Here is a 14919-nt window from a genome sequence, read left to right as displayed (position 1 = left end):
AGACCGCCTCCTGCCAATTACCTCCCAAAGACCGATTCGATCGCACAGACTCGGCCTTCTCCAGCTTCCATCTGCCAGCCAATGTCGGCTGGCGATCCCTCGGGGGAGGTCCTTCTCTGTTGCTGCTCCGGCCCTCTGGAACGATCTCCCCGTGGAGATCCGGACCCTTACCACCATCCCAGCCTTCCGTAAAGCTACCAAGTCCTGGCTGTTCCGACAGGCTGGGGGCTGTTGAAATATCCAGCCCTGCTTCAATTGTGAATGTTGTGCATTTTTAAATTTTTTGTATTGTCTTATTTATTCCCCTTTCCCTGTTTTATTGTGAGCCGCCCGGAGTCCTTCGGGATACAAAACTAATAAAACAAACAAACAAACAAACAAACAAACAAACAACAGGCCAACCCAAGAATCTTGAAGACCGCCCCCACCCACACAAACAGGCGCCAGAATATAAACTGACAGCAAACAGCACTCCTTACTAGCACTGATGATGTTACCTAGTTGGGTAATGAAACGTCTGCAAGAAAACAACCAAGCTCAGAGAGCACCACGGGTCCCTCCTTTCAACCGCGAGCTACAAATCCTCTCCTTTATTGATACCCTGGAGTTTGGCACCAATGCAGTCCAAACAACTCTTAGCAACCAACCTAGAGTATAAAATGTAATACCGATCCCTAAAATAGATCCCACAAGGGACGATGGCCTCAGTAAGGAAGCAGAAATTCTCACAAGCTCCGACTAACACCTACATCCCTCAACGCTGCCTCATTCTCGCTGATTATCATCATATCATCTTCATTTTAACAACCCCATCATCCCTTGCGGGATGAAGAATGGAGCAAGCAGAGTGTTTTAATGGCCAGACGCCCTCCCTGTTGCCAGGGTGGAGTTTTGTTTAGCAGATATATTCTCAGTGTGCCCAATAACAACTGATAGTCATTATATACCAGATCGTATTTATTCTCCTAAAGGGATAAAGTGAATCTTCAAACTTTTGAAGAATCAAAAGTTGAAGTTCAAGACCAGAAGGTCCTGGATCTTCGACTTGTCCTCCCAGTTAGGACCAACCATGTACACTCTTGTCCAAAATGCCAATGATCCCAATAGGAACCAGGTTGATAGCAGTGGCTGCCATGTTGACAGTCCTAGCTGGAGTCCTTAGCAGAATTGCTGGATCCTTCCATTCTTTGCTGCTTCCTCTCCAGGTACCGAGCGCGAGCATCTCTGATCGACTCTTCGTCGTTCCGCTTCTCCATCTTCCTGGCAGGCTCACCTGGTGCCTTTTCTGAAGACAAAAGACCAGAGTTCAAAATGATGAAGGAGCAGGAGAACTCCCGTCTGTTCTGACCCAGGCTTCCTTAACAAGCATGAAGCAGAGTCTGTCTCCCTGCAAAACCTCTTTTATTTATACGTCTGTGAATTCCTTTCATTCACAGTCAGCAAGACTTGGGAAACAGTAGCAATAGCAGTAGACTTATATACCGCTTCATAGGGCTTTCAGGCCTCTCTAAGCGGTTTACAGAGAGTCAGCATATTGCCCCCAACAATCTGGGTCCTCATTTTACCTACCTCGGAAGGATGGAAGGCTGAGTCAACCCTGAGCCGGTGAGATTTGAACCGCTGAACTGCTGATCTAGCAGTAGCCTGCAGTGCTGCATTTAACCACTGTGCCACCTTGGCTCTTCTTTCAAAGGAATATTTATCAGCACAAACCTTATCTCGCTTGGCGAGCTGCCAGATAACTAGTTTCCAACACTTGGCACAGAGTCTCTTAAAGTCGCAAACAGAACTTTCCACTCTTAAAATGACCGAAGGAACAAATTGTTTCCTGCAAAAGCCCCTGTTTGCTCCTCTGTTGTTTCCTATGGGAGGGGGCAATCACCTCCAAGGTGTGGGTCTACTTCCAAGTCGACCCTGCTTTCTTAGTTGTTCTTGTCTTCTGGTAGCTCTGTGCATGCGCACACTGGGAACAGGCTCCAACTGTTCCTCTGCCTCACTGCTGTCTAGCTCCCTCTCTGCCTCTGATGCAGAGCCCTTGTCTGAGCTTTCCTCAGCCCCCAGGACTGGCCCATGTTCCTCCCCAACGTCCTAACTGTCTCGATTCTGCTGCCAGCTCTGCTGGCCACAGGCAGGCCACAACATCATCTACAACCATCCGCTGTCTCCTCCAGTCAGAGCCGCCATCGTAGGCTTCAGCTTCACATTCGCTAGCTGTCAGTCTGCCATGTACAGGAGAGGAAGCTGGACAGGAGTGGCGAAGAAGGGTACCAACTCATTGTACCTTCCAGGGACACCATCTCAAGATCAATGCTCTGGGAATGGAATGCTCACCTGCCGGCCGTTAAAAAGACATTCCCAAAACAATGTATTCAAATATAATTGGACGACAAGGGCCCAGGAACAGGAAGGGAAAAGTTAACCGGCAAACTTCAGCACGCAAACTTCAGTTCTGGCTTTGCTGTTAGTACAATCCACTTGGCTTTTAGTAGAAATATACCTTTCACTTCAAATGGAGTCGAGGGTCTTTCTTAGCTAAGGGACCAAGTCGGGGCAGGTCTGACACCTCCTCTCTCATCACTTAACCTAGACATGGATTACTTTCTGACCATCCCACCACTTTCAAGCTCACCGTTCTGTCTTTTGAGGTCTTCCTTCCTCCTCCAATTAGCCATTTCCTCCTCTGTCACGTTCTGCCGGGCCATGCTGCTGAGCTCATAAGCATCGATCTGGTGAAGCCGAGGAAGCAGATCCTGCACCCAGGTGTAGCGAATTGGACACACCGTCCTTAAGTAAATCTTGGAGGTCACCACAACATCGTGGAAGAGGATCCAGTCCAGCTGGTCTTCCTGATCATAGAGCTAAAAACGGTCCAGGGATATAGGTAGAACACAGAACAATAGGGTTGGAAGGGACCTTGGAGGTCTTCTAGCCCAGCCCCTGACAAACATCTGAAAGGGTTTCCTTTTTCTGTAGACCAACCCACTAGGAGACCCCTGAACAGGAATGTTCCTAGTAGAACAGAATTGGGGAACGGTTCCACCACAAAACCGTGGACGACAAAATCGCGGTCGACGAAAGCGCGCATTTGACGTCATCACAGCGCGACGAAAACATTGCGCTGTGATCGAAAAATGTAAAAATAAAGCGAAAACCTTACCCTAACCCCCCCAAACCTAACCCTAAACCTAACCCTTAACCTAACGCTAAACCTAACGCTAACCCTTAACCTAACGCTAAACGTAACCCTAACGCTCTAAACCTAACCCTAACCCTTAACCTAACCCTAACCCTAACCCTAACCCTTACCTTTATGTGAATCGGCTTGCTTTAATTTTATTTTTATTTCAATTTTTAATTTTTTTCGTCACGCTGTGATGACATCAAATGCGCGCTTTCATCGATCGCGCTTTTGTGGACCGCGGTTTTGACGGGTCACGTGGGGAACAATGGTCCCTTTATGAATTGTGGACTTCAATTCCCAGATTTCCCATACTAGCTCAGGAATTCTGGGAGCTGAATTCCACAAGTCACAAAGGGACCATCGTTCCCCAACCCTGCATTAGAAGAACCAATGACATCGCAATATCTTGTTGCAGAATGATACCAGTGGTCTACTCTAAGCCCCCACCTCAAACCCTGAGGAACTGAACTACAGACTCGAGAAGGTCAGGCCTGCAGCCATCTTTTCTTTTGGATCTTTGGCCTGCCACACTTTCTATTATCCTACTGTAATAAATTCTTAAATGAATTGGAACTTTGAGCAATAATTTGCCTTGGACTCTGATTTAGTTTTGGATGCTATTTGGAACCCTGACGCAGAAATGCAAAGGTTCTGTTAAGGAGACTTTGCTCATCAGCTCTTTAGAGCAAAATCTCTGGCACCCAACAATAATTAACCAGGAGAGGCAACTTACAGCAGATGATGGATGAATATAGGCCACGCTGCCGTGGCCGTCCATGGTGCGGAAAGACTTCCCTGAAGACCTGGAATTAAAGCCGAAGAAAAGGGGAGGAAGAGGGAAGTGTTGCATTGGCCTAGAGGGGGAGCTCTCGCCTCACAATCAGGAAGCTGTCAGTTCGATCCCAGCAGGGGTGGGTTCCTGCCAGTTCTAATCTCTTCTATAGAAGAGGTTCCACAAATCTACAGTGCTGTTTAGAACCGGTTCCAGCTCCCTCCCCCCCCCCCGTCCGTCCACACATCATCAAGATGAAGAGCGAGAGGAGGAATTCTGGGAGTTGAAGTCCCAAGTCTTAAAGCTGTCAAGTTTGAACATCCCTGGGTTTTTTTCTAAAGGGCTAGGGGTGCAAGGATCTTATAACTTGACAGCTTTAAGACTTGCACACTTCAGTGCCCGAGTTTCTCAGCCAACATGACTGGAGGAGGAATTCTGGGAGTTGAAGTCCACAAGTCTTAAAGCTGTCAAGTTTGAACACCCCTGGGGTTTCTTTCTAAAGGGTTAGGGGTGCAAGGGTCTTGTAACTTGACAGCTTTAAGACTTGCACACTTCAATGCCAGAGTTTCTGAGCCAACATTTTGGTTGCTGAGCAAGAGCGTTGTTAAGTGAGTTTTGCCACATTTTACAAGTTGGCCATGCCCACCCTGTCACATGGCTGGCAAGCCACTCCCATTCAGTCACATGGCCAGCAAGCCACTCCCACAAAGCAGGCCACACCTACAGAAGAGGTTCCAAAAATTTTTGAAACCCACCACTGGATCCCAGGTAGAGACAAATATTTCTCTTTGTAGGCACAATGAGAATATATCTGCTGAACGAAACTCCGCCCTGGTGACAGGAAGGGCATCCGGCCAGTAAACACACTCCTAGCTGCATTCAGTTTCCCAGGTTCCACCCCGGAAGGGATTATGGGGGTTATTAAAAGGAAATGATGATGAAAAGGGGAGGAAGATGAATTTGCTTTGCCCCAATGCCAGGATGTTTCCCCAAATTCTCCAGTGAGGAAAAATCACAAAAGCTCCTTGCAACTCTGTAACAAAAATTACGACCCCCAGAGGCTGCAATCTGATTTCATTCCCCCCCATCCCTCACCGAATGAAAGGCCTTACCTCCGGGCCACGTTGGCAAAATAACCTGCGCAGAGACATCTCCTAAGGATCTCATTCCGGGAACCGTCAAAGTCTTCCTTTAGGAAGTCTGGCAGCTGGAGAACAAAATCCCAGAGAGAAATATTCTTTTTATTGGGGTTAAAGAAAACTGTTTTGTTTAGGCTGTCAGGGTTCAAAAAAAAAAAATAATAATGCCCTAATTGATTCACGTGTCTCGAGCCAAATTTCAAAAGAAAATTAGTCATTTATTAGGAGCATTTATTTTGGCAAGACCCGTTTGCAGTCAGATCTGAGCCTTATTTGAATTATAGCTGAACTTTACCTCTGTTCCTTCCCTCCCCTCAGTCTGTGTCATAAATCACATTCCCCAATGAGGTGCACCCCTCCCAAGTCTGCTGTGGTAATCTGCGATTCAACTCTACCCCTTTCCTCACCATGGCAACTTTAGGAGTTGACATTGGCCTTTTGCTTTTTTGAGTGCAATTTTATAAAAATCATGACGATTATTTTAATTTTAGTATATTCTTTACTATGGATATTAAAAAAATATATTATAGGTAATCCTCAACCCCAATTATGATCAGAATTCGGACCAGGATTTCTAATGTCAAGCAAGGCAGCTGTTAAGTGAGTTACATCTGAATTAACAATTTTTGTCCGGTGACTAAGTGTATCATTGCAGTTGTTTAGTGAAACATGTGGTTGTTAAGTGGATCCAGCTTCCCCCATTGCTTCTCGGCAGCCAGCTGGGAAAGCTGCAAATTGCAATCACATGACCCGGAGACGTTACAACCATTATAAATCCAGGCCAGTTGCCAAGCACCTGAATTCTGATCACGTGACCATGGGGAGGCTGCGACAGTCATAAGGACGAGGACTGGTGATAAGTCTTTTTTTTTCCAGTTCTGTTGTAACTTCCAAGGGCTACTAAATGAATGGCTGCACATTGAGGACTATCTACTGTGAAATGAATGGTGGCGGCTAATAAAACAGACAGAGCCGATGGATACATAGATGATCTCAGGAACATGGAGGATGACAGATTGAGGGAGATCTCCAAAGATTAAAGTTATGTATGTATGCATATAGTGTATGGAGATAGATCGATAGAAATGATAGACAGACAGACAGATAGATAACGATAGATAATAGCTAGTTAGCTAGATGATAGGTGGGTAAAGATAGATAGATAGATAGATAGATAGATAGATAATGATAGATAGATAATGATAGATAGATACATGATAGATAATGTTAGATAGATGATAGATAGATAGATAGATAGATAGATAGATAGATAGATATATTAGATGATAGATGATATAGATAGATCTATTGATAGATAGACAGATCTATCGATAGATCATAGATAGATAGATGATAGACAGATAGATGATAGATGAGATAGATAGATGATAAATAGATAGATGATAGATAGATAGATAGATGATAAATAGATAGATGATAGACGATAGATAGATGATAGAAGATAGATGATAGATAGATAGATAGATAGATGATAGATAGATAGATAGATAGATAGATAGATAGATAGATAGATAGTAGAAGATAGATTTGTAGATTTGTAGATTTATTTATTTATAGGCTGCCCTTTTCCCTGAGGGGACTCAGGGTGGCTTACAATCAAAAAGGAAGGGGAGTGTAGGACAATACCAAAAAGAAATGTGCACAAAGTAAATTAGACAGTAAAACTCAACATTCACTCAGCATTCGGGAGGGGCGAAAATAAGATTATCCCCAGGCCTGACGGGCTAGCCAGTTCTTGAGGGCTGTGCGGAAGGTCTGGACGGTGGTGAGGGTACGAATCTCCACGGGGAGATTGTTCCATAGTGTCGGAGCCGCAACAGAGAAGGCTCTCCTCCGAGTAGTCGCCAGTCGGCACTGACTGGCGGATGGAATACGGAGGAGGCCAACTCTATGCGATCTGATGGGACGCAGGGAGTTAATTGGCAGAAGGCGGTCTCTCAAATAGCCAGATCCACTACCATGGAGCGCTTTATAGGTGGTGAGTAGGACCTTGAAGTGCACCCGGAGATCAACAGGTAGCCAGTGCAGCTCACGGAGGATTGGTGTTATGTGGGCGAACCGTGGTGCGCCCACGATCACTCGCGCGGCCGCATTCTGGACTAGCTGAAGTCTTCGGATGCTCTTCAAGGGCAGCCCCATGTAGAGCACATTACAGTATTCCAGCCTAGAGATCACAAGGGCTCGAGTGACTGTTGTGAGGGCCTCCCGATTCAGGTAGGGCCGCAACTGGCGCACCAGGCGAACCTGGGCAAATGCCCCCCTGGTCACAGCTGAGAGATGGTGGTCAAAAGTTAGCTGTGAATCCAGGAGGACTCCCAAGTTGCGGGCCCTTTCTGAGGGGTGTAAATTTTGTCCCCCCAGCCTGAGTGATGGTATGTTGGTCAAATTTTTGGGAGGGAAACACAACAGCCACTCGGTCTTGTCTGGGTTGAGTATCAGCTTGTTTGCTCTCATCCAGTCTTTAACGGCTTCCAGTCCCCGGTTCATCACGTCCACCGCTTCATTGAGTTGGCACGGGGCGGACAGATACAACTGTGTATCGTCCGCATATTGGTGGTATTTTATCCCGTGCCTTCGGATGATCTCGCCCAGCGGTTTCATGTAAATGTTAAATAGTAGGGGGGATAGGACCGACCCCTGCGGCACCCCATAGGTTAGGGGCCTCAGGGACGATCTCTGCCCCCCCACTAACACCGACTGCGACCTGTCCGAGAGATAGGAGGAGAACCACTGCAAGACAGTGCCGCCCACCCCTATCTCCCGCAGTCGTCGCAGAAGGATACCATGGTCGATGGTATCGAAAGCCGCTGAGAGGTCCAGGAGAACTAGGATGGAAGCATGGCCTCCATCCCTAGCTCTCCAGAGATCATCAGTCAATGCGACCAAAGCGGTTTCTGTGCTGTAACCGGGTCTGAAGCCAGACTGGAAGGGGTCAAGATAGTTAGCTTCCTCCAAGGTACGCTGAAGCTGGAGAGCCACCACCTTCTCAACAACCTTCCCTACAAAGGGGAGGTTGGAGACTGGACGATAGTTATTAAGAACAGCTGGATCCAGAGACGGCTTCTTCAGGAGGGGTCTTACCACCGCTGTCTTGAGCGCGGTGGGAAAGTACCCCTCCCAAAGAGAAGCGGTAACAACCGCCTGGATCCAGCCTCGTGTCACCTCACTGCTGTTGGCAACCAGCCAGGAGGGACACGGGTCCAGTATGCAGGTGGAGGCACTCACAGCTCGCATAGCCTTGTCCACATCCCCAGAGGCAACTTCCTGAAACTCAACCCAGAGATGGTTTGCCAAGTTTTCTCCTTGTGTCTCGGCTGGATCTACTGGGGTGGAGTCCAGGTCCGCTCGAAACCGGGCAACTTTGTCCGCCAAGAACTGGACATACTCCTCAGCCTTACCCTGTAAGGAGTCCCCCGTCTCCCTCCTATTTAGGAGGGAGCGGGTTATCCTAAACAGGGCGGCTGGGCGGGACTCGGCGGACGCTACCAAGGAGGCAATGTATGTTCTTTTTGTTGTTCTTAAGGTCCGAATATACTCCTTGGTGCATGCTGTTAGAAGTGCCCGTTTCGACTCGGACCTATCGGACCTCCACGAGTGCTCTAGGCGTCTCCTCCGGCGCTTTACCTCCCGGAGCTCCTCAGTGAACCAAGGAGGCCTCCGGGGGCCGCTGACCCGGAGGGGCCGTAGCGGCGCAATCCGGTCTAGAGACTCCGAAGCTGCCGAGTGCCAGGCAGCGACGAGGGTCTCCGCCGAACTGTGGGTGAGGGTATCAGGAATAACCCCAAGCTCCGTCTGGAACCTAACAGGGTCCATCAGTCGCTTGGGGCGGAACCAGCTGGTCGGTTCCTCCTCCCTACGGTGGGGGTTTGGCCTCCGGAAGTCTAGCCTCAGTAGGTAGTGGTCTGACCACGACAGGGGTATGATCTCATTACCCCTCAGACCAAGATCGTAACTCCACTGCTCCGAGAGGAATACGAGGTCAAGCGTGTGACCTGCTGAGTGAGTTGGGCCTCGAATTACTTGAGTCAAGCCCATGGCTGTCATGGAAGCCATGAACTCCTGCGCTCCATCAGAGTGTTCACCGAGCGAAGGCAAGTTAAAGTCCCCCAGAACTATAAGTCTAGGGAACTCAACCGCTAGCTCGGCTACTGACTCGAGGAGCGAGGGGAGGGCTGCTGCAACGTAGTTGGGAGGCAGGTACGTAAGCAGCAGACCCACTTGACCCTTGAGGTCCAGCTTCACTAGCAGGGACTCACACCCGACAAGCTCCGGAGCAGGGATCCTACGAGGTACTAAAGACTCCCGGACTACAATAGCCACACCGCCACCCCTTCCCTGGGCTCTCGGCTGGTGTAGCACCTGAAATCCGGCTGGGCACATCTCAACGAGGGGGACTCCTCCCTCAGGGCCCAGCCATGTTTCAGTAATACATGCCAGGTCTGCGCCCTCATCAGTTATCAAGTCCCGGATGAGGGGGGCCTTATGAACAACAGACCTGGCATTTAGCGACAGCAGCCTGAGACCAGGGTCCTGAGCACCCGCGCCATCTGACCTTGGAGTGGGACTCCTAGGGCCGGAAGGAGGGATCTCTATGACACAGCGAGCCCTCCTTCCCCGATGATGGCCTGCCCTAAAGTCCCCGCCATATCTGCCTCTCCCTGTCATGACCGCAATGCTCCGACCCTCACCCGTGGTTGTGGTCCCCCCAACCACCCCGATGACCCCCGCATACCCCGGCAGGTCCTCCGAATCAGTCATACCCAAACTCTCACTCAAGCAATCCTCACGAAATAATTAAAACACAAAGTTACAACAGTAATAGTAATAAAAGTGAGATCATTCATATCATCCCAAGCAGTCCCATGCACTCAACATACCATATTAAAATAAAATTTAAAAATTGCGCGGGCTCACAGACACAATGTTCAGTTTATGGTAGTCCAAAGGTGTCTTCTGCCCTCTCCTAAGGGAGGGCCTACCTTGAGGGGGGGATAGATAGATAGATGATAAATGGATAGATGATAGATAAATGATAAATAGATAGATGATAGACGATAGATAGATGATAGAAGATAGATGATAGATAGATAGATAGATAGATAGATAGATAGATAGATAGATAGATAGATAGATGGTAGAAGATAGATAGATGATAAATAGATAGATGATAGATAGATGATAGATAGGTGATAGAGAGATAGATGATAGATGATAGATAGATAAGAGAGAGAGATAATAGCTAGCTAGATGATAGGTAGACAGACAGAGATTGAGAGATGACCTCAGATGATCTTAGAAGGAACAGATGGACAGATAAATCTCCAACAGCATGAGATGGTGTCCGATTGACAGAAGATCAAAGCAAGCAAGAAATGATGCAACATCCATTGCAAAGCTTTGTTTTACCTGTTTCAGCCTGTTGACGATTTCACGGAGCTGCCTTTCTACACTGAATGCCAGCTTCACAGCTCTCCAGTGGACCCAATTTTCCTGACACCAAACCGAAGGAGACTCGCTGGAGAAGAGCATCAAGGAGACAGCAAAAAGAAATAAAATTATACTGTTCCCCACCCGGTAGAAAATGCATCGGTTGCATTTTGCTGTAGCCCTGAGCCCAGAAGGACAAGGTGCAGTGGTGAAGACCTATTACGCGCCAAACCAATGTATCAGCATCTCAAATTAAAAACTCTCAAATTAAATATGAAAGTTTTTAAAAGGTTAAAATCGAAGCGTGCGGGCGAAGCAAACCAGTACCAACACTGATAGGAACCAACCCCTGACCTGTAGCCTTACTCCTAAGTCGACCCCTGTTCTTTAGCTCTTCCCTTCGTCTGGCAACTAATTAAGCGAACTAATTGTCTCCTGCAAACTCCACTCCCCTTTCGCTCCTCTTTATTCCCTATGGGAGGGGCCATTCACCGTCCACCTGTGCCTTTACTCCCAAGTCGGTCCTTGTTCCTTAGCTGTTCCCTTCCCCTGGCAGCTCTGTGCATGCACACACCGGAAACAGGCTCCAGCTGTTCTTCTGCCCCCCCTGATCTCCAACTCCAAAGGCAGCTGATAACTGTCAGACGGTCCTGGCCCCCTCTCTGCCTCCGACACAGAACCCTCATCAGAGCCTTCCCCAGACTCCAGGACTGGCCAAAGTTCCTCCCCAACTTCCACACTGTCCGAATCTGCTTCCAGCTCCGCTGGCGGGCCACAACAACTCCCAGAATTCAACTCCCAGCCATGTTGGCTGAGGAATTCTGGGAGTTGAAGTCTACCAATCTCAAAGTTCCCAAGGTTGGACACTCCTGCTCTAAACATTTACAGGATCTTAATAATACAATAGCAGAGTTGGAAGGGACCTTGGAGGTCTTCTAGTCCAACCCCCTGCCTAGGCAGGAAACCCTATACCGTTTCAGACAAAAATCTTGCTGCCAAACCGTTTTGAGCATCTTCCCAGGGCTAAATATAGAGCCGAGGTGGCGCAATGGTTAGAGTGCAGTACTGCAGGCCACTTCAGCTGACTGCTATCTGCAGTTCAGCGGTTCAAATCTCACCGGCTCAAGGTTGACTCAGCCTTCCATCCTTCCGAGGTGGGTGAAATGAGGACCCAGACTGTGGGGGCAATATGCTGACTCTGTAAACCGCTTAGAGAGGGCTGAAAGCCCTATGAAGCGGTATATAAGTCTAACTGCTATTGCTATTGCTATAATATTCCCGGGCCCAGTTTTGCTTTCAGCTTATTCACTGAAGACGGTCTGGCTACCTTGCTTTGCATTGCTCAAAAATATTCAGGAGGGTGGTGAAGTCATTGTTTCCTCCCATTTGTCGAGAGAGCTGTTGGTGCCGTAGCTCAGCTTCCTTCTGCTTCTGTGCGGCCCCTAAGAAATATGGAAATATTGGAATCATTTTTCCTTTTTCTTTTCTTTTTTTAAAGATTTTTATTAACAAACATGTAAAATACACACACACAAAACTTAGACGTACACCACATTTACATAATACAATACCTGTTTACAGTCCTTCCCCCCCCAGATTCTCTCTATCATTGTGATGCAACAGAGCCTGTTTGTAGATGCATTGACACCAATTTTATACTAACATATTTAAGATTGTTTTTTCGATAGGTGGTCTCCCTCCCTCCCTCCTTCTTTCTTTCTTTTTCTTTCTCTCTCTCTCTTTCCCCCTTGCTTCCTTCCTTCCCTGCCTCTTTTCTTCCTTCCTTCCTTATTTCTTTTTTCTCTCTCTTTCCCCCTTCCTTCCCTCCATCTCTCTTTTCTTCCTTCCTTCCTTTTTCTTTCTTTCTCTCTCTTTCCCCTTCCTTCCCTCTTCCTTGCTTTCTCTCTCTTCCCTCCTCCTTCCTTCCTTCCTTCCTTCCTTCCCTCCCTCCCTCCCTCCCTCCTTCCTTCCTTCCTTCCATAGGAAGAGTATTGATGTGTTTGAAATTGGGTGTTGGAAAAATTTCCACAGATAAACAAGAAAACAAACCGATAATAAATAAATAAAAATAAGTAAATAAATAAATACCATTTAAAAATAAAATATCCTTTCTTGGATAGTAAGGAATCCCTAGATTGGATCGAGCTTAATGTTTTTGGTTAATGATCGAGCTTAATGTTTTTGGTTTTTGGTTAATTTCCCCCCCCCCTGAAGCAGGTTTAAGGGACAAAACAAAGGCATTAAACCTTTCAGAAGTTTAACAAATCTATTTAAAAACTGTCTTCACATTTTCCAGAGGAGCAGTGAATCTCTTAACTCCAACTTAATGGCCACTTTTTTCTTTAAAAAAAAAAAAAACCAAGATTCTTTCACTTTATCAAACGTCATCAAGGTTAGAGGGAAAAATAAAGGACATTCACAGCACAAAATTTTCCAAGCCACAAATCTGTCCAATAGTGACTTTTTGCTGCCAAAGACAACTATTCCAAAAAACTTTGCTGTTTGGCATTTTCTACTTCATATCATTTTTGAGGACATCAGAAATACAGCTCACTAGGAACAGAAACATTCTGTGGCTATGATCCCCATGGGTATCCCCAATTAGCCTCCCAAACCACTGAAAGTGAAAACAAGAGCAGTGGAGTTGCCACTCTAAGAACGGCTCTATCTTTTAGCCACTTCTGGCCTCACATCACTTTTCTGGAGGACTAATGACTGCTCAGTCATAAGTTAGACAAGGGTTGTCCAACATCCATAACAGTGTAATTATCTGCGTCAATATACTTTGCATACAATTCTGATCATGATATCACTATTTAAATATACATAATTATAATTTTTCAACTTCAGCTAGCATTTGTGTATACATATGGTAGTCATTATAATATGTTTCAGTATACATAATACTATTTTCCCAATTTCTACTTTCTACTTCTTTTTTCTAACACTTACTAAAATAACCACCATGTTAAGAATATTCTATATCTATCCATCATCTCTTGCCCTTTTTAGAATTTCAACTCTTGTTAACTTTTTTGGTGAATGTTTCCTGCTTCTCTCCATCACCACATGCATTCTGCGGTGTTCACTCCTTTGCAACTGGAGTCGGTGATTTAAAAACACTTTCTAGATCTCCGCTATCCTGGGTGTCTGGTTCTAGATCTCCCTTTTCTTAGACGTTTGGTCCTAGATCTTCATTTTCTTGGATGCCTGATCCTAGATCTCCACTTTCCTGGAAGCCTAGCCCTAGAAACAATACCTGCTTTACCAGAAGCTTGGTTCTAGATCTCTGTGTTTCCCAGGAGCTTAGTTCTAGACCTTGCTTTCCCCGAAGCTTCATTCTAGATATCTGCTTTCCCAGGATCTTTGTTCTAGATCTTGCTTTCCCAGAAGCTTCATTCTAGATATCTGCTTTCCCAGGATCTTCGTTCTAGACCTCTGCTTTCCAGGAAGCTTCATTCTAGATCTTGCTTTCCAGGAAGCTTCATTCTAGATCTCTGCTTTCCCAGGATCTTTGTTCTAGAACTTGCTTTCCTGGAAGTTTCATTCTAGATCTCTGCTGTCCCAGCTTTGTTCTAGACCTTGCTTTTCTGGAAGCTTCATTCTAGACCTGCTTTCCCAGAAGCTTCATTCTAGATCTCTGCTTTCCCAGGATCTTCATTCTAGACCTTGCTTTCCCAGGAGCTTCGTTCTAGACCTTGCTTTCCTGGAAGCTCCATTCTTGATCTCTGCTTTCCAGGAAGCCAGGTATAAGAAATATGCTTTCCTAGAAGTCTGGTTTCATGACTACCTCTTCCCACAGAACATACATGGTGGTGACTAATGAGGTTACAACCATACCACACCAGGGCAAAATGTGGGTCTTGGCAGGGTAACGACCAGCCATTGCCACCATCCCCCAATCCCACCAGCTCTCACCTGGATGAATGAAGACCTTCTCCACAGACAACATGGCCGCAATGGGGAGCAGCAAGTCATCACAGCCCAGAGAGGCAGCCTTGAGGACGGCGCAGGACAAGTTAGGAGGCAGAGGAAGCCAAACCATGAGCTGACCCAGTTTGGTCACGTGACCTTGCCTACCATTTGAGGATGGGAGAGAAGATTCGTGAAGGATTATATTCTTCAATTAACTGGCTCACACAAGATGTTCAACTATCACCAAGGGAAGATTAGCCCAGTGTGACTCGGGATATCCCATTAAGGTTATCAATGTAGGAGATGACCTGGCTGAACCCGACGGAGGGGTCAAACATGTCATCAGTCTTGAGTCCTTTTGAACTCACAAGAGATCTACCTTGAATTCTGTTCATTCTTTATCTCCCGCCAATTTGCTTTGACTGTTAGTAGTTCAGATTCTTGTGGACAGCATGAACTTGCAA

At 46.7% G+C, this 14919-nt stretch overlaps 1 protein-coding gene across 2 annotated transcripts in view; it reads right to left on the bottom strand.

Annotated features, from left to right (window-relative positions):
• Positions 1–324: 324 nt before the first annotated feature.
• The window catches only part of DHX40 (DEAH-box helicase 40), a 42662-nt gene continuing 28067 nt past the window's right edge, over positions 325–14919 (bottom strand). For both annotated transcript variants that reach the window (XM_032216856.1, XM_032216857.1), the window contains exons 12-18: positions 14459–14616; positions 11868–11982; positions 10520–10628; positions 5066–5160; positions 3915–3984; positions 2630–2858; positions 325–1285 (exon numbers count right to left, since the gene is read on the bottom strand). In XM_032216856.1, the coding sequence (XP_032072747.1) occupies positions 1146–1285; positions 2630–2858; positions 3915–3984; positions 5066–5160; positions 10520–10628; positions 11868–11982; positions 14459–14616 (916 nt within the window). In that variant the 3' untranslated portion in view covers positions 325–1145. The remainder of the gene's footprint in view (positions 1286–2629; positions 2859–3914; positions 3985–5065; positions 5161–10519; positions 10629–11867; positions 11983–14458; positions 14617–14919) is intronic.

The sequence above is a fragment of the Thamnophis elegans genome, chromosome 4, assembly GCF_009769535.1.
Source record: "Thamnophis elegans isolate rThaEle1 chromosome 4, rThaEle1.pri, whole genome shotgun sequence".
NCBI classification, from domain to species: domain Eukaryota; kingdom Metazoa; phylum Chordata; class Lepidosauria; order Squamata; family Colubridae; genus Thamnophis; species Thamnophis elegans.
This window is presented reverse-complemented; position numbering and strand designations above follow the sequence as displayed.